A 25219-nucleotide genomic window follows, 5' to 3' on the forward strand; every position below is an offset into this window, starting at 1 on the left:
GCAAAAATCGTTGTAACATCAATATCACTGTATCAAGATCATTGTGAAAAATTATAATAACATGTACAGAACGGATGTGTTATGTTTTATTTGAACTATACATATGCGCATGCTCAGATATTCTGCTAGTAGAGGACCAGACGTCCTTGGCCCTCACGGAACACGTGCAAAGTAGCCAACTCTGCCCATATTACCGGTTCATTGCATGTGTATGCTGCAAGTATGATGGGAAAAGAGCATTTTTGGGGTAAGAGTAAGATGTTCATGTGTTAGCTGCCGCAGTGTTCATATATCACTACCTTAGCTGCGTAGATTTTCATGACACACGTAAGGTATACACTGTCCGGTACTTAGCCCTGCTTTATGCACCATGCTGTGTGTTCAGTATAACGCCGGGAACAGACAGCATCGTACGCAGGGTTAACGATACATGTGCAGTGCACACAACTACCCAAGCCCGGAGTCATGAAGTCTACAGCTATACCGTACGTGTATAGCGACTACCTCTGAGGGTCAACATTAAGAGTCATACCAGGCCAAGTGGTAATGAAACCGTTAGGGACGATTCAGAATTTACTTCCGGGGGGGGGGGTGGAGGATTTTCAGGGGGGGCCACCCATTTTCCCAAGAAAATTTAGGGGGGGGGCCAGACAAAAATACCACAATCTTTTAGGGGGGGCCAAGGAAAAAAAACATCAATTCAATATTTGCCCAGAATTTCTGATCTCTACAAAAGAGCACCGTAGACGCTACCTGGATGACAGATAAACTCAACATGTTTAGTTAAACTCCTTTAGCTGCCAAATTGGGTAATATTCACAGTGGTTTGTTTTATGCATCTACTGCAGTATCTTGTTCTCCTCCCTGGAGCGTTATGAAATGTCCAGTATTTAGCGTGTCAATACAAACCATACAGTGAACAGTCAGGGTTGTTTTTGTTGAAAAGAGATCTCAGATCAAGTCCAGACTAGAATTCATTTATCAACAATAACAATGGTCATTTATGTTCACACTGGTATGTTGCTAAATACAGCATTGGGTGTTCTATGTAGTGATAGAATAACAAACAAATGCTGATACACAGAGATGAACATTGAACAAATGCTAAAAATTACAGCGAATGTCTTTTTAAGGTTGGGTTTACCTTGTAGCTTGTAAAGCAGTTGAAAGTTGCATGATAAAGAAGTGTTAATTTATGCAAATGTATGTAAATCACCTGATTTCTTGGCTTCTTTTGCCTCCCAATTTCAAAATTTCCAACGAATTTAACCCACTCCGGCTGGGTCAAATTTTCTGAAATTTCACATTATGTTTTTTAAATGCTATATAACACAACAACTATCAATTGGTTTTGTTGGCAATAAAGCTCTTACATTTTTAATGAGGCATTTTAATAAGAGCATTTTAATTTTGCTGATCATGATTTTAATCAATTATTAGAGTGTCAGTCTTTAAACCCCTACAATTTTAAAATGAAGATGGATAATGCCAAGTAAAATAGTTGTTTTTTTCTACATGAATACTATCCTTTCAAGTGAAATATTACATTTCTGAAAATACTGTCTAATTTTCGACTTAAATTAATTTTTATCATTAATACAAAAATTGAGGTTTTTTACCCCAAATATACACCCACTTCATCCTTTGAGTAACTACTGCTACTACTACTCTTCTTTTCTGCTCCTTTTTTCTATGTTTCATTCTCATCAATTTTACCCTTTCTAAATTTTTTAAATGTTCTACATAACTTTTTACAGTGCTTACATCTATGGCCGTCTCATCTTCAAGGTGCTTTTCAACGAATAGTTTTAATGTTGAAAATAAAAATATTATGTATTACATTCAAAAATATATGGTGAAAAATTTACAAAAGGGTTGATTTTCCAATAATCCTGTATGTGCAATCCAGAAGATCATGTGGCACTGCACCAATGCTATGGTGTCGGATTGTTGAAATACTGTGTACACAAGAAATGTGCTGTAGTCCAAGAAGTGATCTCAGTGTGTATGAGGGCTAGGAGAAATGTGGATAGGCTTACACATTGTGTATTGATGCTAATACTTTTGTGTCCCATTCATTCTGATATGTATCAGTGTTCTCCCCGGGATTTTTTTACAAGGGGGCGAAGACGTGGTGCGAAGCACCACAAGCGACCGCGTAAGCGGTCGCGGGGGGAGGTCAGGAGAGGGGTCTCCCCCCTCCTGCTGTTGGAGCGTTTGAAAAACACAGATTAAAATGGTGTTGTTTGGTGGCACTTGGGGAGTATTTTTTTTTCAGATTTTTTCGTATAAACAAGCGACCTAGCGGCCGATATAGCTCCGCTGTGTTTATGTAGAGAATAACTATTTTTGACACATGTTGATGAAGAAGGAGGAAATCTTTGATAGCTCAATGCAGTGGCCAGAAAAAAGTGGCTAAAAAAGCTGCAAAAATACACATTGAAGATTTCATCATACTTTGAATATATCACATTGGATCATCCCTAGGAACATGTCAACCAAAGCTATCTGATGAATAGTGTTTTGAGAATAAAATTTTCTGACCAAAAATGGCAACAATTGCCCCCCAAAATAAAAATTGCAGATTTCATCATAATTTCAAAAGATCAAATTGAGTTCATCTATAGAAACCTGTATACCAAATTTCAAAGCTGTTAGACCAGTACTTTTTGAGAAACACATATTTTGACCAAAAATGGGAAAAATTGCCACAAAATTCAAAATTGCAGATTTCATCATTATTTCAATAATATCATGTAGTTCATCTATGGAAACCTGTATACCAAATTTCAAAGCTATCAGATGAGCAGTTGTTGAAATACACATTTTTTGACCTAAATTGCAAAAATTGCCCCAAAAATACAAAATTACAGATTTCAGGAGAAATTAAATATATATTACTTAGCTCATCTGTAGGAACCTGTATACCAATTTCAAAGCTATCAGACCAGTACTTTTGAGAAACACGTTTTTTGACCAAAAATAGCAAAAATTGCCCCAAAATTACAAAATCGCAGATTTCATCATAATTTCTACAAATATCATTAAGGTGATCTGTAGGAACCTGTATACTAAATTGCAAAGCTATCAGATGAGTACTTTTGGAAATACACATTTTTTGACCAAAAATGGCAAAAATTGCCCCAAAAATACAAAATTGCAGATTTCATCATAATTTCAATACATATCATTTAGTTCATGTGTAGGAACCTCTATACCAAATTTCAAAGCTATCAGATGAGTAGTTTTGGCAATACACATTTTTTGACCAAAAATGGCAAAAATTGCCCAAAAATACAAAATTACAGATTTCATCAGAAATTCAATATATATTACTAAGTGCATCTATAGAAACCTGTATACCAAATTTCAAAACTATCAGACCAGTACTTTTGAGAAATACATTTTTTGACCAAAAATGGCAAAAATTGCCTTAAAAATGCAAATTTGCATATTTCTTCACAATTTGAACAAATCTTAAATAGATCATCCCTAGGGACATATGTACCAAATTTCAAAGCTATGTGACCGGTAGTTTTGAAGAAGAAGATTTTTAAAGATTTTTTTACCAAAAATGACAAAAATTGCCTTAAAAATACAAATATGCAAATTTCACCACGATTTGAAGAAATCTGACTGAAGTCACCATAAGTAAACTGCATATTAAATTTCAAAGCAATCGGACAAGCGGTTTGAGAAAAGAAGATTTTTTACCAAAAACACCAAAAAATGCCCCAAAAATACAAATATGCAAATTTCACCACGATTTGAACAAACTTAAGTGAGGTCACCCCAAGTGAACCGCATATAAAATTTCAAAGCAATTGGACTTGCGGTTTCAGAGGAGAAGGCAATTGTTGACGGACGACGACGACGACGACGACGACGGACGACGGACGACGACGGACGACGACGGAAAATCAACCTATTTGATAAGCTCCGCGTCGCTGACAGCGGAGCTAAAAACTCAAAGGAAAAGAAATCTGAGACGGTGTCCGACAACTTTTATTCCAGTTCAGTGATTTCCATGAAGATTACATTTTTTGAAAACGAAAACATAGCGACAGACATACATTTATTCATCGATGTCAAAATTATCACCATAACACTCACGTGTTCTCATCCTCCAGCCGAGCCTAAAAATAGGCCGTTTTGCTTTGGGAAGGAATACACAAGCGAAATTCTAACCTTCTATAAAAACTTCAGTGTACTCTGCTGTCCTTGGTTCGGCTCAAGCTCCTTGGCATGTTTACTCAGCTATAAAGTCGGTTACCTAATGCACGGTCCCTATGGAGGGACAGTGGCCAACGATACGTTACGGCCTGAGCCATGCAAACATGGCTGCCATCGATGAGTTGCACATGGGCTTATGATCTCGGATGACATCACAAACTCGCGAGATTTGCAAGATCGATGAGAATTACGTTTGCAGCCTGCAGGATCGACGATCACGCTTGCATTTTGCTTGTAAATCACTGTCAACCTTTTTCCCGTACATTTATTGTTTTATTTTTCAAAAAAAATAAATCTATTTTCATTTCTTGCAAGGGGGCGCTCGGAATTTACAAGAGGGCGCCACGCCCCTGTTACCTTATTCAGGGAGAACACTGTGTATAATCAAAGATTTCACAGTGGCGGCTGGCAGAAAAGGCAAAAAAACAAATTAACATGTATTGTTTCGTGTCATCTGAAAACATGCGCATCATGACTATTCTAAAATTAAAGTTTGTTAAAAAATTTGAAATATGAATGCTCTGTCAATTTTGAAAAATACTGCTGACAAAATGTGAATTTTGACTTACACAGGGTTATCTGCATTTTAATATGAACATGGATTGTGAATGGAATGAGCAGAATAACATGTAAAATTCATGTTTTGGATAAGGTGTTTTGTTCAAGAAATGTTCTAAAATATTCCTCAGCATTGTTGCTTTCAGTGGCAGCAACTTAGTTTTATGACAACCAAATTAGAAAAAAGAGAAAATTAAAAACAAGTTGGCTTTCACCAATTTTAATTCCTAATGTTTAAAACTTTCACTGTGAGTCTGCAAATATTCAGCATCATCAAATGAAAATGTATGCTGAACGTGTGCATGTACATGTACATCTCACTTTCCAGAAATATCTGGATATCTGCAAATGAGATGTACCATTAAACTTCAAGATAATATATCACTTTGCCAATTATCTGCTTCTCTGATTTTCTGTTCACCATTTCTAACTGACATCTTTGCTTGTCTTTGTGTGCATCATATGTATCAGTGAGACATAACGAAAAAAGTATTCATATTTAGTAATTAACTTTTCTTCAGAAATTTACAACCAGATATGTTTATTGCTACCCTTTCCAAAAGTGTGCCACTTGCAGTCCCTGCAAATCATTCTTTTTATAGTCACTTAACGCTGAAATGATTTGTTATATCATCGATTAATGTCCACTAGGCCCTACAGTTCCTGCAACTTGTTAGACTAGATACGTCTATAATGTACCGTATAAGCATGCATGTATATATTAGGGGGGGCCATGGAAAAAAAACAGGAAAGATGAGGGGGGGCCATAGATTTTTTCTATAATTTACTAGGGGGGGCCATGGAAAAAAATCACCGAGAAAATAGAAAATCCTCCACCCTCCCCCTGGAAGTAAATTCTGAATCGTCCCTTATATTAAATGTTGACATGTATCGCCGCTATCGGTCTTGATCATGCCCTACCACATGGCTGGGCTACAGAGTTACACAGGGTAGTGCTAGAGGCAGGCGCGAACCTGAAATTGAACACAGGGTCAACGACTGAACGAAGTCAGGTGCATCACCAGATCACGATGATAAATGAATTGTCTTATAGCGATTTTTGGTGAAACAGATTACAAAATTACTTATCACATTATTTGATGCAGAAAATTTGTATTTATATGTTTCAGGGGCTGATCTCAGAGAGGGGAAAAAAACTTTGAAATGGTCCCCAAAACTGGATAATGCTGATGAGGGTGATGCAGAGCAAGTCCTACAGTTGAAGCAGGTATGCATATTTCCCAGTCTGTCCCTCTGTGATGTCTTGCAAAGTGAAGTCTGAGTAATCAAAGCTGAGAAACTTACACTTGGGGAATAAGAACTTTGTTTTAATATTTTCCATGGTATGAGTAATTTATACCAAAGGAAATTCATGCTTGTTACTGTAAACCAGGAAATTTCCAAGAATGATACGTTTTTGTGATGTTTATGTACCTATAAGAGCCAGGGGCACAACACATATCACAAATCAACGTTACCATAATGAGACTTACACTGCAATTGGAAATTCAGATCAGTTCTGTTCAGTCCTGTTCAGTCCACATTGCGATGTTATAGCAAGATGTCAAAAAGACAAAAATTTTGTCAAACAGTCGCTGACAATAACATTACCAGAACTTGACAGGTCACGATATATCCCAAGTACTGAAGTTATGACTAATGTCAAAACGACAATGACTTGTCGATAGTGTGGTTCACACACAGGCCATTGAAACGCCTCTGAAACGGCTCTGGTCCAATACTGGCATAAAAAGTTACATGTGGATGCTCCCAAGTGGTTCTGAAAAGTTTCAAATTTGAGACGGTTTAGCCGCATGCAGCCAAATCTGAGCTGGTGTAGGGATTAACTCTCCCTAACTCGCTGAGCCACTTCAGAGCTGTCTTATAACGTATATAACAAACAACAACCAACATGCAATTAAATTTCCTTTTGTTATGGCTGCCAAATGAACAAAGCACTACATCTTTTGGCAATAATTGGTCTGGGGATGAGATCAGTCTTTCTTAGTCTGGGCGGATGAAAGTATACAGAGAATGCTGAACGGAATCTGTAGAGACAGCCTCGTTTACAAAAAATATTGGCAAAAGGGGTCTACAAAAGAGTTTAAACAGATAGCTGATCATACTGTGCCACCGCAAGACACTGAAACTGATCTACAAAGTTGTTGATAACAACAAGGGGAGTGACAGTACAACCATTGTATGACATCATTCATATCAGCCATCTAGTGAAAATGCTGTATGCTTTGCCATATCTTTTGAATTTGAGAGGGTGCATTAAGCTGGCCTAAACACCATAACAAAGACCTAATTTTGTGTGTTTGGACACAAGCGGACTCAAACTATTAATCCCTGTGTTTGCAAATCACAAATAGTGCCACAGAAATGTTTCAAAATTGTTCCTGTCTGAACGTAGTATGTATGAAGTATACTGCAAGCAGTGTTAGCTCAGTGTGAGGTTAGAAGATTACTTTTAAAATTGCTGAAAAATTATCAGAAGAATCTTAAACAACATAGAATTGGTAGTCCTACTGAGTAAAATGACAATTGACCGGTCGAAGTTGACAAAAGCTCTTCAGTTGAATGATCGCCTTAGGCCAAACAAAAAAATATGTGCTGTTCCGATTACATGGTTTTCAAAAATAGGGTAGGTAGGTAGGGAATTTTTTTTTTTTTTCATTTTTTTTTTATTTCTCAATGTGCATTTTGTACGCGTTCAAACAAACTACCAGTGAACAATTTCCTCATGAAACGCACTCAAATTGAATACCAATATATTAAAATAAAATATTCATCAGTAGAATTGAAGTGTGTGGTTTATTAGACTGCCATGGAAATTGATATGGCTGAATAACAATTCTTTGACACGAAAGTGAACTGTTTATCTAAAGGTAAATCCTCAGCTTTTAGCATCACTCGCAAGAAAAACGCACATGCTTTACGTTGAAGTTGTTTGTAGCCTCGCCAACCTGTATATTTGTCTGTTGTACTTACAACCACGCCCCAGCAGCATCACTGGCACATTCAACTTGAATAGAATACATTTTACATTCAGAAAAACCTGGATGGTGTTCCTCCAAAATTTCTTCGAATGTTCGGTTCTGTTTAACAGAAACAAAAATCGACCTTTCTTCACCATGATCGCATTTGCGAAACAAAATTGAGTACACGTTATGTCCATCATGAGTCACCATTTTGTTTGAGACGAGGCCTGCTATAAGTAGGCATACCAGGCCCTTTTTTGCTCTCGGTTAAACTTACTTGAATTGTATGTTTTCTTGAAGATCTTGTCTCAGGATTCAAAAAACTGTTTGAATAATGGTTCTATCTTGTCTACTTCCAGGGTTACGATTTTTTTAGAATTAAAATATGCTCGATTTTTTGACAAAAGGTCAAAAAATTTCAACATATGGCTGAGAGTCATTTTGTGGGTATCCCTATGAAAAAATATAGTTGTATAATAACATTAATTCTCTAACTAATCTGCTTTAAAATACTTTCTGTGCATATATTGTAAGAGTACGGTATAAGGAGCTTTTGTTTTCTTTACACAGAGACTTGAAAATGCCAACAATTTTGTGACACAGAGTTGAACATTAATTGGAAGGCACCGTGTTACGTGTATACTACCAGTCAAAAAGCTATTTTTCGCCATTTTCAAACTACTGTAATTTTCAGAGTTTTTAAGCTAGCTCTGTCAAATTTTGGACAGTTAAACTTGAGTAATAACAATTTATAGATCTGTAAAATTTCTTAAGTGTTACATTTGAGAATTCTGATATTCAAAAAACCAAAAATCATAGGAATATGAATAAAATAAGTCATTGTTCAACTGATCAACTCACAGTACAACTGATCAACTCACAGTACAGAATAATCCCCCTGGAGCTGTCCTTTTTTACACAAGAATATTACTCCCCCCTAAAAAGCTGTAATCTTGTTGTAGTCAATTTCCTTTAGCATTGAAATCTAGAGCCAGGGTTATGATTTTTTCCTTTCCTTTCCTTAGATTTTTCATTCTCTCTTCATTTGCCCGTCTTTCAACTTGTCTTGTTTATCAATTCCCGATTCCTGCACTACCCCTATCTGTCATTTTCCCCAGTTTACGTTTAAGGTTGTTTACATACATTTACTATAATAATAACCATGGCATGCTGACTTTATTCCCATACCGGTACATCATTGAAAGAGTATTCATTTCTGTTGTCAAATATCATTTTGTAAATTTTGTGTAACATCAACAGATGAAAAATGAACACAGTTTAATGTTCGCAAAACTACATGTCCAGGGTTAAAGTTTGAAAACAGCTGATTGTAGCGTTGGCAGTTGGGGCTGTTCAACGAAGTACGTACGTACGGCAAAATTCACGGTAAATTCCGAACGCACAGATTTTGAAACTACTCAGAACTGACCTTAACACACAGTTTTTGGTGTACGGGTTTATATTGTAATGATAGAATGACTATAAAAAGTAAAATTGACCAAAATTTTGCTCGATTCACTATCACAAAACACTTCCGGGTTTTCACTTGGCCTGCATGGCCGCGCTGTGCATGGCGCGGTTCGGAAATGACAACAACAAGGTAAATGAAAGATTACATCAAAAAACGGCCGTGAAAATGCTTCAAAACTTTCCATAAATTTAATATAACAGTTGCTGTTTGGTATACTAACTCCGATCACTGAAAATTGTCCCTGCATTTTAGCGAAAACCTACCCACAAAACGCCGTTTAGGCACTGAACAACATACTGTAACGAGCCATTCCATTCTAACATAGGAAGTAGTGGCCTGAGAAATGTGCGTGCCGCAGTACGGCACGCTGCAGCGCTGTATGGCGAAAAATAATGCTGGATTTTGAGCGCTAAAATGACACGATATTTTTTTCTTTATTTTCAAAAAAAATCCCATGGTAGAACGAGCAGTTGAATTGGAATTTTTTTTATCGATAATTTTATTGAATTAGACCCAACACTTTTTGAGATACAGCAGTTTGAAAACCGGACACCGTTCGGTGTGCAACAACTGTCAGTGTCGATGTCATCATGTCGCAAGTTTTCATGAGCGTCTGGCATCACTTCTAGAAGAATGACGTATTAGTTCTCGCGTGATTCGCGCGATTTGTCATAGTTCTCGCGTGATTTCATGCGTTTCACGTTTTTTCATACCGTTATTTTTACTTCCGGGTTTACGAGGCTCTAAAAAGTCTAGGGTCGGGGGTTAAAATTGGGTTGGGTCGGGTAATCGGAACAGCACATATTTTTTGTTTGGCCTTATAATTAAACTTTGAGTGCAAGGCCTGAAGACTGAAGAGTCTTTAGTATTGCAATGACAGATAGATATGTGATTAGCTATTCCATCACTGCTTGTATCAGGTTTTCTATAAAAGTTTCATATATTTATGTTGTTTTACTGCACATAATGTACCCTCACAAAACTTTTATCAAATTATAACCAGTAAATCAAGAGACAAATGTTGAGGAAAGGGTTGTCTTTGTAGTTAAGAAATACCATCAGTATCCAGGACCAGTATTTACTAGAGACATAGCTTGTCCCATTACAACTTCGCTGATGCTTACTCGCCATGTACATGTACCGGTATGCAACCCCGATATTTCGGGGTTAATTAATATGCTCAGCCGGTCGGAAGGTGTGAATCATGTACACATCGATAATACCAAAATCAAACGACTCGAACAGCATTTGCATGCAAGGCAGTTTGTGGAAACGGCGACTATTTCTCCTGTGAAGTTTGATTGAATATTATTTTTGTCACAGTCCCTCCACGAGGGACTATGGTTTTCATGTTATTTTTGAATTCTGATGCCACTTGGCAATTGCGATGCGACATCGGTACAATAGAACTAAAAGACACTTTGTTGTACCAACACCTGGCACAAAAGCTGAAAATGGTCGAACGACGTAAGCACAGTCACTCCACAAAGACGAGTGGAATGACCATGGCGTACAGACTTCGCTTGACTTCTATAGCTCGGATTAAAATTCATATTTTACAAGTATAACTCCTACTTTCTTTCAGCCCGTACTTATGACATAGCGGCAGCTGTATACCTTACCTCACCCCACCTCACAAGAAAAACAGACACATCGTCAATGTAATATTCGACTCGAGTGCATTGCATCCTGAAGTAGCCTCGCCAAACACAATCGTTTCACCGAACGTTTTGAATCACACAAGGACTTCCGTTAGAAGAAAATCGTAATGAAAATTTGTACCATTCTTAAGGTTGCTAATTCAGCAAACAAGACAGGCAATAATTGTGATTGTCTCACAGTCTTCAAACACTCCATCAGAACATTTACATCAAGCAGTGGAGAAGGAATTCAATTTTTAAATACCCCAAGTGTAGGTAAAGCTACATCCGAATCAAAAAATATAAAAATACAAAATTGAAAGTCCCTTGATGATGCCGATTTTTGGACACCGTGGTGCGAAGCACCAAAGGTGTCCTATGTCGCCACAATGTCTGTGTGTGTGTCCGTCTGTCCGTCCGTCTGTCCGTCCGTCCGTCCGTAGACAGATTTTGTTCCACTCATAACTTAAGAACCCTTAGGTCCAATGTCATGCAATTTGGTATTTGGTATTATCATGATGAGACTTAGATCTGATTAGATTTTGGTGGGTGTGGCTTATTAATTAATTGCTCATTTGCATATTTTATGACTTTTTTCATTCACGCAGATATCTCAGAAACGCCTGGAGCGATTTCGTTCAAACTTGGTAAAAGGATAGTACTCTACCTCATACAGATGCATGTTGATTTGTTTCACAATGCGATCAAATTTGGCCGTGTTAGAGGACTTTTTAGTTTTCACCTCCATAGACTCCCATGTATAAGGCAGTCCAGTATCATAGACTCCCATGTTTAAGGCAGTCCATAGACTCCCATGTATAAGGCAGTCCATAGACTCCCATGTATAAGGCAGTCCATAGACTCCCATGTATAAGGCAGTCCATAGACTCCCATGTATAAGGCAGTCCATAGACTCCCATGTATAAGGCAGTCCATAGACTCCCATGTATAAGGCCAAGAAAAATAAAAATTTAGTTTCTCATCGTATTCATATTGCAAAAAGGATGCAGTGACACAGTTTTTAGTCCCCACAGATAAAGTCCATGATGGGACACCCTATGATGCCACATATTGTACCTCATTAATTATGTGCATATCTAATTTTGAGCAAGCCAATAGAGCTAGAGGTCTGATTTTTGGTATATATGGATAACTTAGCAATACAATTTTTTTGACAAAATGTCATGTGACCTTGGTGACCTTTGACCTCAAATATACATATTTGTCCATAACTCAGTAATCACTAATGCTACACCCTTCATATTTGGTATGATGGGACACCTTATGACGCCACATATTGTACCTCATTAATTATGCACATATCTAATTTTGAGCGAGCCAATAGAGCTAGAGGTCTGATTTTTGGTATATAGGGATAACTTAGCAATACAATTATTTTGACAAAATGTCACGTGACCTCGGTGACCTTTGACCTCAAATATACATATTTGTCCAAAACTCAGGAACCACAAGTGCTACACCCTTCATATTTGGTGTGATGGGACACCTTATGACGCCACATATTGTACCTCATTAATTATGCACATATCTAATTTTGAGCGAGCCAATAGAGCTAGAGGTCTGATTTTTGGTATGTAGGGATAACTTAGCAATACAATTTTTTGAAAAAAGTCACGTGACCTCAATGACCTTTGACCTCAAATATACATATTTGTCCATAACTCAGGAACCACAAGTGCTACACCCTTCATATTTGGTATGATGGGACACCTTTTGACGCCACATATTGTACCTCATTAATTATGTGCATATCTTTTTTTGAGCAAGCCAATAGAGGTAAATGTATGATTTTTAGTATAAGGGACAGACTATAGGATAGAAATTTTTTGACAAAATGTCACGTGACCTCGATAACCTTTTACCTAAAATACACGATTATGTCAATAAATAAGTAACCACAAGTGCTATGTCCTTTATATTTAGTAGGATGGGAGACCTTATGACAACACATGCTTTACCTCGTTAATTATGCCCATATATAATTGTGGCAAGCCAATAGAGCTAGAGGTCTTAATTTTGGCATATATGGATTAATTAGCAATACAATGGGTTTTTTTTTCAAAATGTCACGTGACCTTGATGACCTTTGACCTTGAATATGCATATATATGCATAACTCAGTAACCACAAGTTCTTTACGCTTCAATTTTGATAGGATAGTAGACCTTAAGATGTCACATCTTGTACCTCATTTATTATGCACATATGTATTTCTTGGCAGGCCAATACAGCTAGAGGGCTGATCTTTTTTCCCGATTTAGAACCATAACTTAGACATGCCTCTTGTTCAAAATGGGAACAATGACATAGACCTATGTGTCCATAGATCTGAACATATACACTCCAGTGATACTTCTTAATGACCTCATTTCCCTGCCCCATCAAGACTAATACTCCTATGACAAGTGGGGACTATGTCATTGTCAATGACTTGTTACTTCTAGAATATACAGAATATTATCTCACATAGTGAGTGTCTGAATATTATTCTGAATTGTATTCCAAAGCACATTCTGAAAGGACTCTTCTGGAATATACAGAATATTATCTCACATAGTGAGTGTCTGAATGTTATTCTGAATTGTATTCCTAAGCACATTCTGAAAGTAACTCTTCTGAAAATTTCACATTCTTTGCCACTGCACCATCTCCCTAATACATACTGATGACCCACGATGTCCACTCAAGTCTCACTTTGATTTATGCCGGTGATAATGAGGGGGCCACGGGCCTCGAACGGAATGATGTTCAGTTTCAGTCGTAGACAAAGATTTTTGATTCAGACTTTGATTTACTTGAATTTGTGGTGATTCGGACTCAGTATTTGCTGCACCAAAGGGTGTAAAGTGTAACACGAACGCTCATGACTGTGGTATTTACTAACTGGTCAGTAAAGGTCTGGTGAAATGCCCATGTTGCAAAATCACGGAAATACGGTTGATGGTCTACAGAACAGTTATGTTTATTTGTTTTATCATTTAGCGTGCGCAATTATTAAATATGGCAAAAGGAAAATGCAATGTGGGCTTTTTTCGGCTTTCCGAAGTTTGCCCGACGTCGTATCTTCTAACACCGCTAATGGGAAGTAAATATTTCACACCTTCGTAAGCTCCCCAGGGGGAGTAAGCGTAACTTCTGGGGTTTCCGCTTGCGTAAGCTTAATTAGTATGATACTCTGTTCACACAAACGCTCGCAACACTTGCAAAATGCGATAAATGAATAATTGAATGCGGTGAAAATTCTATCAAAATGATTCTCCACGCATGCGAATGTATATTTTGACATGAAATTTCATTTCGTCAGCCAAAGCTACAAGTTTTGTTGATTGATCAAAGTGGCTACGGGCTAGCCGTCAGGCGGTGGAAAATCGCCACCTAAAAGCAGGATGATCGCCGGGTGAAATATGCACAGATCGTTTCTTTTACCCTTGTTCCTAGACGATAAGGCAATAATCTTTCTAAAATTGAAAAGAAAACGTAACTAACGCGATGAACGGTGCAAATAGATGACATACTCGCTCTTTTCTCGCTAAGTTACTTCCGGGTTTATCGCTTAACTTATGGCTCAATCGAGGTCTCATTCTTGTCCTCAATATATCCAATCATGAAATGAACAATCTATGTATTGTATTCTGTGATTTGTTCATTTACATCCCCGACATGCATCGGCTACTCTTGATTTGCTAAAATTTTTAGTGCAGTCAACTGCCATAGCCTTTCACAAAGGCATCGTGAAGTTCATACCGTCGTCGATCCGGTTTTTACAAGGGATAATTACCGGCACTAAATGATTTTTTTGGTTCGAAAAAGCTATCGAAGCACAGAGAAGTACGTCTGGTTGTTTTATCTCGTTTCTAGTCGTGAATTTGCGCCTAAACGTGGTCTGTCAAGTCGATACTGATTGCCTATGCTATTCGTATGCATGTGTGCATCGTATACATTGCCGGTACAGAGTCATTACTGATAGTTATGTGAACGAGCAAAGCCGACCTTCATTGACCGTGGATTTCGTTTGTACTATTATTTTGGTCGAGCAACTCTCCATCAGACGTAGCGCTGGCGGGAGAGTCTGCTGGTGAGAAACGGACGGCTAGCGTGGGTTGCCCCCTGGAGGTACAACCTCCATGGATAATTTGCACTGATCACACACTCTTTGTGTTGTGTTGATACGGGGCAGAGATAAGGGATGGCGTCATGGGACCGCTATTCGATGTAAATGATCAGCGTTGTGACGTCAGAGTGTGCCAACCGTGACCAAACTGAAGGCGTGGCTACGTTAAGCGAATTAACTCCGAATTGACTCCGCACATAGAAATATAAAAAATTAGCACTTGCGCATACCTTTATGTAGCAATTTTGTTGCGAATGTGACAATAATGCCACCCAGAAGCTAAACAGCTCATCAGTACAGGTTCATTTCACCAGACCTTTACACCATGGTGACTTCACCATAATTTTGAATCCTATCTGCGGATGGCAGTGGATCATATGTTCTATGCTGCTTATCTCTCGCCAAATGCCCTTGGCAAAAGGTTAGATCATGTTTTGCCTAAATAATGCATCAAAACATTGCAAAATTTGTTGAAACAACATTTGATGGACATTCATGATGGATTCATGGAGCATGAAAAGGTGCCTAAATTATTCTTCTGGTAGTGATTCGCAGTGTTTTAGCATTCACAGCAGAACAAGGTCAATCAACACTCTTTAGCAACAGTAAAATCGCGCACATGCACATGTCACTATATAAAAACCTTGCTTTAACTAATGTTTTACAGCTGGGAAGTGTGCCTTCACGATCAGTTCAGGTATAATGTGATTTCAAAAAAATGGAAAAAGTGCCGTGTACCATAAATTTTCTCCTGTAGTACTGTTTGATGTGGACCATGGCTGGTGCAGTCAGTCAAAAATAAAGTCGTAGTCTTACACCATGGAGCTAGAAACGGATCTGGCTCCATGCTTACACCAATACGTTGTACCGTTGTATAAGCCGCTCGCTGATGATCTATACACGTCTAGGTACACATGGTCAAGTGCCAATGTACTCTTGCATTGCACAGCCAAAACCGGTATCGATTTATCACTGTGACAGTCCCTCCTCCAAGCAAGAGACGTCCTTTTCTAGCTCAATGGGTCAACCCAAGGAGGTAAGGGTCAGTCCGTATCGTGTGTTTTGGTAACTTCCAAGTCTAGTCCTCCAAGTCCCATATTTGTTGCATGTGTGGCCCGTTCAATATGCAGAGACCCGGGTCACGAGGAGGATAGCCATTGGGCGATAAAGAATCTGTTTGCAAGGAAAATAAGATCATTCTTTTACTAAAAAGACACTACTTCGAATGCTTTTTAGTTTTGTTTTGTTGATTGATGAATCTTCTGTTAAGTAGACCTATGTCAATGTACCACTCCCTTGTAAAATCAATACTTTTACAGTGTTAGACTGTAAAAGTAATATGTAGTGATGTAAGCCAGCAGCACATTCAACAGCTATCCATGCACATAACAGATACTCATACACTGCATTTCATTCAGCTGCTATCCATCACATATATAACAGATACTCATACACTGCATTTCATTCAACAGCTATCCATGCACATAACAGATACTCATACACTGCATTTCATTCAGCTGTTCCATCACATACTTAATATTCACATCGAAACCATTCCAGTTCCCTATGTTACCAAAACATAGCAAATCACAAAGCCCCAGACAAACCCACAAAGGGATATGTTGTTTAAACATCCAATGAACAAGTACTTCCATTTTCTCTTTTCAGGCTGTACTTGGTGTGACTGCCTCCAAGGGAGAAAGAAATGTAGTAGAAGTTGCATCGACAGATTACCAAGGCAAACCAGTCAAACTGCCCGTAGCCTCCCTTGAACTTGGCAAAGTAGATAGTGTAAGTTGAAAATTGATATTTACAGGATGCCAGCCAGTCTTTTACTCCAGCTGTTTGAACCGCAGTGACTTCATATACAACTGAAGTGATTCATATTTTGCTTCTTGACCTTTCACTTTGAACTCATCTCAAAAGCAACAACCCATACAGTGTTTTGTTAAGCATTGTAAGCGGGTAAATGTTACCAGGATTCCCAAGACATTTTACTGGGGTGCCCCACGGTACACATGTATGTCAGTTGAATCAGATTAGGGGATAGCAGCAATGTTACCGGGGTTTGAAAGTCATTTACGAACATTCCAGAACCTTATTCATTTACTAACATTCCAGAACCTTAGCAAAAACACTGCCATAATATCCACCAATCCATGGTTCATTGGCCACTGCAGTCCATCTTCCAATTTATTCATTCAAATAGAATATAGAAAAACGTTTAATTTAATTTTAAACATATTTGCTGTGTTGATGAAGTTCATTTTGCCCCTTCTTGAAATGAACAGGTTTTCAGCACCACCGAAATATAAAAAATTGCTAACAACCCATGTTAAGATGGTACGTTACGGCAAGTCTGTGTTTTGTCCAGAAACATTATTGTAAATGCTGATTATCTTAGAAACGTTCTCCTTTTCATTTACTTTAGTCAACTCTCTGCAGTTTTGTTTTTACCTTTCAAAACTGCAAGTTGGAACTGGTGACTGCAGCCTAATTTCCAATGTGCCATTTTCCAATTTCCTATTTGAGTGTGGATGTGATCTATCCTATGGAGAGGCAGAGCACAAGACCTGTAATCATGACATCTAGATTAATGCATGTGCAAGCTTTATCCTGTAAACGCTAATTATAATTTCAGGGATACTTGATCATTTAATACATTCCTGGCATTTTGTGGGCTAATCATCCAATCACTTTACTTGTTTCTGAAAGTATTTTTGATAGAAATGAAAGGATTGACATGATTGTTCATTTTTAGCTCACATTTAGTATTCCAATGTGAGGTTATCGTATAAGCTGAAGTTGATGGCGTCTGTATGTATGTGTGTATGTATGTATTTATGTATGTACCGGTATGTATGTACGTACGTATAGTATGTCCATCAACATTAAAAACAAGCAAACCGCTGCACGTTTCAGCTTGGTATTTGGTGTGTGGATGCATCCTGGGCTATAGATGGGATTTTGTTCAAATGAAGTCTGCATTGCCAAAATTATGCAAATGAGCTTACAAAATGTGAAAATGGTCGAGAATTAATAACTCAAGAACCACTGTTTTGATTGCTTTGAAAATTTGTGTGCAAGTACCTTAGGTAAACCTTATACAGTTTTACGAATGTCATGAAGATATCTTTAATTTTGTATTTTTGCTGAATTTTTTGGTGATTTTTCTCATTTTCAGTAAAAAATTTTCTCTGAAACCACCAGCCAAATCGCTCTCAAATTTGTGTTGGATGTTTGCAAGGCTGTTACTCTTCTAATTTGTTGAAATTATGACAAAATTTTGAAAATTACTATTTTGGGGCAATTTTGTCATTTTTGGTCAAAAAATCTTAAAAATTATTTTCTTTTTAAAGCCCCTGGACAGACAGCTTTTATATTTGGTACACAGATGTACAGAGATGACAATAGTTAGATAGGTTGAAATTGTCCTGAAATGTACAAATCTGTATTTTTAAGACAATTTTGTCATATTTGATCAAGAAAACTTGTTCTCAAAATTACTTGCTTGATAGCTTTGTAATTTGGTATAAAAGTCCTGGGGGATGTTATTAGATAAATTTTCTGCTCAAAGTGTTGGGAAACCCCCAAATTTGTATATTTTAGGTAATTTTCTCAGTTTGTGACCTTAAATGACCTACGCCAACCCAGGATATGTTGTGAGACAGTTTCAAGGCTGTGAACATAATTTTGTCATATTTAGTATCAAATTGTAGGAAACTTTGACCCAAAAACAAATCTGAGGTTAATTTTTTCATTGCAGACCAATTTTTGCAACTTTTCTGTGTAAAACACACAAGAACTGATGAGAAATTTGGATCCAGGATAATTCCAGATGTCGTAATCACCCCCACAGTGGAAGGCATTTCAGTATCTGTAACTATGATAGCACTCATAGCATTAATAAAAAAATCCTCAAGGTTGTAAATACATTTCCTGCTTTCAGACCTTATGTAATACCAAGGGTGGAACATTTGATATTCAGGAGGTGGTAGGATCTAGAAGATTGATGAGGTAGCATTACTTTTTTACCAGATCCCTTGTACATTTTTTCCCCACTCCCACCTTTTCTTTTTATCAAGCCTTCTGTGTCTATTTTTTGTTGTTGACATTTGTATTTAGGATCTGCTTGTCCCATTGCTATAGAAGTTGATATGCATGTTCCTAAAGATGACCTCCAGTACCTGAGTTGGAGACCTTATTTCAGTCCGGGTCAGCTCCAAATTGGAGACGCTATACCATAATATTTTCCCCTTCTCATTAGCCAATCAGCGGCCAGCGCGCCATCAGTAAAATTGTATTTCCTGGCAACCTCCACATGCGTCCTTCGTTACGTACGCCATACTGTGTCGAACTCCCGCGCCGTATTCTGTCATAGTGTCGAACAGTTGTGTGGCCACTCTGTCATTACACAATTTCAAATCGCGTACCAGTTTTATTCTGGCTAAGACAACCAAACCCCATATATCGCTGTGATTCCTAGACTCTGGCTTGAAGTCCTGCGAAATATAAATCGTGTACCTACAAAGGTCGTTCAGAATACCCCATTTGTATCGGAGATGGCAGCGATACAAATTCTACCGTATGGGGAACAGTTGTGTGGCCACTCTGTCAACACATTTTCAAAATCGCGTACCATTTTTAGTCTGCGTTTGACAACTACAAAACGGGTATCGTTTTAAAGCTCTGACATTGCTCTTCTTTCTTGCAAAATGTTATACGCGTACCTACACAAATAACCTTTATAACAGTATTTCTAATAGAGATGACGAACATCCACAAAATGATTCTCGGTACTTGAGCGAAATCGATAAACTGGGGGTAGAAATGAATCGTCAATATTTCGAATATCTGTTCACTAATCGGACTCCTTGTTGGACATGACCTTCTGCAGAACACGTGGATTATGTTGACTGTCGAAATTCGTCGAAATTCACAAGACAGGGGCTTAATAAGCGGCCCAAAACTGCCGATCACACTTGGTGGGTAATTTGTGACCCAGCGTGACCTGTACTTTATTAATGATGTAATCTGGTCGATGATTGGCTGAATGCCGGAATACATTATCATAATGAGTCTCCAATTTTGGAGCTGACCCGGACTGTATTTGCTTTTGTCATTCTTGTTTTTCTGGTTTAAATATTTCTCGAATGGACCAATTCAAACTGAATGTGAGCACATAGTGTCCTTGACGGTATTTTTCTCCATTGCCATAGCATCCCTTCACAACTACTAGGATGACAAAATTAAAAGATATGAAGTTGATCAATGCACCAAGGTCCATCACTCCAGTACATTCCAAACACTCTTTACTTTTCTTTCAAGTACCTTGCTGTTGTCACAAGGGAGCTAATAAAAGCTACATGTACCAGTACAAATTTCACAAGATAAACGTGAATGATTTTATTCGGCCACAGGAAGTTTTCCTCGCCGGATATGGTACGCTCGTCAAGGTTATCAAGATTTGATTCTTAATTTTTAGCTCACATTTGATATACCAATGTGAGGTTATCGTATAAGCTGAAGTTGGTGGCGTCTGTATGTAAGTATGTATGTATTTGTGTGTACATATAGTATGTCCATCAACATCAAAAACTCACGAACCGCTGCACGTTTCAGCTTTGTATTTGGTGTGTGGATGCATCCTGGGCTATAGAAGGGATTTTGTTCAAATGAAGTTTGCATTGCCAGATTATGCAAATGAGCTTGACATTTGCGTATGTATTTAGGATCTGCTTGTCCCATTGCTATAGAAGTTGATATGCATATGCATGTTCCTAAAGATGACTGTCCAGTGCCTAAGTTGCAGACCTTATTTGCTTTTGTCATTCTTGTTTTTCTGGTTTAAATATTTCTTGAATGGACCAATTGAAACCGAATGTGAGCACAACTTAGCAGCTAGCTTGTATTGAACCATTGGATGTCTAAATTGAGTTGCCAACACTGTCATGTAACTATGAGCTTAGTGGTAATATCAGTTGGTCAAAGAGGAATAACTTTCACTAACTGACTGTGCTCATGTCAGTATAGGGACTTCAGTATTGCATGGCGTGCAAGTATCTAACTTTGGTATAGGAAAGTTCTGGCTACGGAAACGAAAGTAGCAAACTTTTGACAAAAAACTCATTACTCTTCAACTTGTAAAGTATGTTAAAAAGTTTTGTGATTGGTTTAGTATCCCTCTATACAAACACCGTGAATTTCACCACCCTTCTGATGAACATTCATCACGTTGAGCTACCTATTATTTGGTTTGAGGGAGAAAGCATATCTGACAAATAAATTAACCAGATATGAACTGAAAATGCTCACGTGTTTCACTATATATTGCAGTTATGTGTAAATTTTAACCTTTGCCACATGTTTGCAACTTCATTGAAAATATTATGATCAATGTAATTAACAATAATCACCGCCGATTAGGTCATGAAGTATACAAATATGTAATTAGCTGAAATAAAAATATCAAAGTTCTTTTACTGCTGTCATTGTATCACCACTTTATATAGCAAGTGTAATTACCGTTTGCCAAGTCCTTCAAGCCATATATGCCGAGCTGTGAAAGCTCATTAGACATGCAAATTATAAATTAGCTGACATGAAAATGTGAAATGACTTTTGATATTGTTTTAACCTGGTATAATCATCAATGTACATAGCATGTTTTGCCAACTTTGATCAAGTAAATCCAGTATATATCCCTAATAAGCAAAGGTCATTAAATGTAAATTAGGAATTGGCTTAAGTAAAATGCTTAATGATTTTCAACAATGTTGTATCATGGTATCTGCAATATATGTAGCAAGTTTTGTCAACTTTGGTCAAGTTGATTCAGATATATATCTCTAATTAGGAAAGTTCATTTAATATGCAAATTAGGAATTGGTTGAAGAGAAAATGCTTAATGACTTTCAATAATATTGTATTATAGTGTCTTTAATGTACATAGCAAGTTTCATCAATTTTGATCAAGTCATTTCAGATAAATATCCCTAATTATGAAAATTCATTTAATATGCAAATTAGGAATTGGCTGAAGTAAAAATGTTTTTTAATTTTCAATAATATTATATCACAGTATGTTTGATGTATATACCAAGTTTCAACAACTACAATCAAGTTAAGGGATGATTCAGATATATATCCCTAATATGGAAAGTTTATTAATATGCAAATTGGGAATTGGCTGAAGTAAAAATGTTTAATGGATTTCAAAATGTTGTATCATAGTAGCTTCAATACATGTAGCAAGTTTCATCAACTTTGGTCCAGTCAATTTAATATATATCTCTAATTAGCAAAGTTCATTAAATATGTCAATTAGGAATTGGCTGCAGTTAAAACGCTTAATGACTTTCAATAATGTTAAATCATAGTATCTTTAATATACATACCAAGTTTGGTCGATTTTGATCAAGTCAAATCAGACATATATCCCTAATTAGGAAAGTTCATTAAATATGCAAATTAGCAACTCTCTTTCATGTCACCCCTTAATGGTTCCCACTACTGATATATCTTGGTGTGATCAACATTTGTAGCAAATCTCATCAAATTGTGTGTAGTCGTTTTTAATGAATATCCGTTTTTTCTAAAATCATTAATTATGCAAATGAGCAAAAAGTATGCAAGCCACACCCACCAAAAACTAATCAGTTCTTGCCATTTGCTAACTGAATCTATGTACCAGATTTGATTGTGATCTGATAAGCCGTTTTTAGCTACTCAGGGCTCGAAAATTTTTTAAAAATTCACTTGCCATAGGGCAAGTGAATTTTCAATTTCACTTGTCCGGAAGAAAAATTCACTTGCCCTGAATTTCAGATGATTTAAGGAGTAAATGTGTATGGTTTTATTCATGTCATTGTAAAGAAACAGTAGCTGTAACTTACTGATAAATTTGTGTCCTTATTCTGTGTATCAAAAATAATATCTTATGTAACGTATACATGCACAGTGTTTCAGCCAGCTTTTGCTAGCATGGGGACACAGTTACCCATAGTAGGTCTTAATGGGGACAAATTAAATTTTGGGGGGACATGTAATGTATTTCAATAAAATAACATCGGTACATTGTCATTGTGTGTCATCATGACCTGGTACCTTGTGTTAAATAGGCAAGTCAGGTAGGTGCACTTAGGGTAAGTATATAATAGGCCACCGGTGTTGTGTCAAATTGTGCCCATGTGAAACTTTCAGAATCATTTTGTTTACTGATACCACGTGGTATGTGCATAAACTGCAGGGTTCCCCTAAGTCACCAAAATGATTAGCCAACTCATTAGCCAAATCAAAAATCTTGTAGCCACTTCGAGCAACTTTTAAACAGTTTATGATCTCAAGTGCAGCAACAGCTTTCTCGGCATTCAGGAGTTCCTAATTTTACAAATCAAGATGTTTTGTATGTTGTTCATGATAGTTTTTATATTAAAGAAATATTTGTTTAGTTTTTATTACATTAATTATCTGAGTGTGTTTTTTATGACATTGAAGGGATTGAAATACTTTTTCATTTCTGGTGGTAAACTTTTGCCACAAGAAATAATTAGGTGGCAATTCAAAAAATAAGGTAGCAATGTGAAGTGTATATTACCACAGATACAGAATACTTCTGCAGCATAAGTCAGTGTTCACAGTATGACAACTTATCATACATATACACTACAAGCTCCTTATGTGGTTTTGTTAGCCACACAAATACAAATTTTCCATGCAGAAGAAAGCATTCGGTAGCATAGTGATAGTGTAGATACAAGTATTGTGGTGTTGTGTCATAGTTGTGATCAAGCAGGCTCAATAGTATCTTCAGCATAAGTATTTTTCTTGAGACAAAAAGGGTCAGGTCAAAATCCTTTAAAACAAGGCACAATGATATTGTTCAATTCATTTCCCAATGATTTAAAGAGTACTAATAGTTTTAATGATAATGATAACATTAAAGCCCAGGAACATTTTCATTTCATATTTTGATATCATCAAGAAATGTCTGGTGATGTTCACTATTACATCCTTAAACTGGAGGAATCTGCAGAAATATTAATGTGATGATTTGAAATGGATATGCTTACTGCAAGTGCAACTACTGTTGACAATTTCCCTCCCATAACTGTTAATAAAATTTAATTTAAAACTGACAGTCAAGCTATATGCCATTAAATTGGAAAGCACCAAGAAATTACCTTTTATCATAAGATTGTACCTATTAGACCTCCCTAGGTGGTTTCTTTTGAACCATAGTTGTGTACTTAAGGGGTCTTCATTCATGACATCACATAAGATGACCCAGATTTGACCTTTCAGAAAACCTCAAGTTTTTCTCCTTTTCTCTTGTATTCTGACTCTGTTTGTGAAAGTTTCCTTTGAAATATTAGTTTTTACTATCAAACTGAGTAACTGCAGGCCAAATTTTGATTCAAGCAAAGTAGGTAAAACTTTGACTAAAAAGGGCAACCGGTACGCGGGACTCACAGAGGCAAAGCCAAGCCTCAGTGTATTCATGGTCGTTATACGTCCATGATGTATTGTAGCATGGTCCGTCCATGAGGGACTTGAGAGGGACCTGATTGCAGTATCGAACAGCAACAATGTTTGCTTCACGTACCAGGGAATTTGTAACTTTGTAGAAAGGAAAGTAAAGTGTTTCAATACATTGTAACTTTGTAGGAAGGAGGGTAAATTGTTTCAACACCTTACAACATTTTATTGTAAGGGACGGACCATTAGATCTTGGGAGGGGGGTGGTCAAAAACAGAAAAAAAAAAATTTCAGAGCAGAAAGTTAGGAAAAAAAAATCTTCAAACTAGTTTGCAAAATAAAAAAAAAATAAATAAGAAGACAAAGGCGTAAAAAAAAAATCTGCAAAAGTCTTTAAAATTTTGAATTTTTTTTAGATTTTACCGACAGAAAGCAACTTTCTGTATTTTTTAGTACATCCTCCCGGCACATTTTTAATTTTAATTTATACATTTAGAGTGACTGTATCCCTTATACTGGAAGTTGTGATTATCTTATCTTTTCAGGACTTTTGTATTCTGATCACTTGAAAATTATGAAATTATAGAACCTGTTTTCTACTTGTTTCCTGCGTACAAACCAAGCAGGTACACTAGGTAAAACATTGAAACTATGGTATGGTTGTCAAGACAGAAAAATGTATTTGCCTTTTAAGATCAAGGTAAACAGATGCAGGCCACATCAG

The 25219-nt window shown here is 37.1% G+C and overlaps 2 protein-coding genes across 2 annotated transcripts in view; one reads left to right on the forward strand and one right to left on the reverse strand.

Annotated features, from left to right (window-relative positions):
* The window catches only part of LOC139120828 (solute carrier family 28 member 3-like), a 54375-nt gene that overhangs the window by 24987 nt on the left and 4169 nt on the right, over positions 1–25219 (reverse strand). The gene's annotated exons all lie outside the window — the stretch shown is intronic.
* LOC139120830 (nucleoplasmin-like protein ANO39) overlaps positions 108–25219 on the forward strand; it is a 53922-nt gene continuing 28810 nt past the window's right edge. Inside the window, exons 1-3 of the mRNA XM_070685407.1 lie at positions 108–247; positions 5922–6019; positions 16687–16809. Of these exons, the coding sequence (XP_070541508.1) occupies positions 223–247; positions 5922–6019; positions 16687–16809 (246 nt within the window). The 5' untranslated portion in view covers positions 108–222. The remainder of the gene's footprint in view (positions 248–5921; positions 6020–16686; positions 16810–25219) is intronic.

The sequence above is a fragment of the Ptychodera flava genome, chromosome 20, assembly GCF_041260155.1.
Source record: "Ptychodera flava strain L36383 chromosome 20, AS_Pfla_20210202, whole genome shotgun sequence".
NCBI classification, from domain to species: domain Eukaryota; kingdom Metazoa; phylum Hemichordata; class Enteropneusta; family Ptychoderidae; genus Ptychodera; species Ptychodera flava.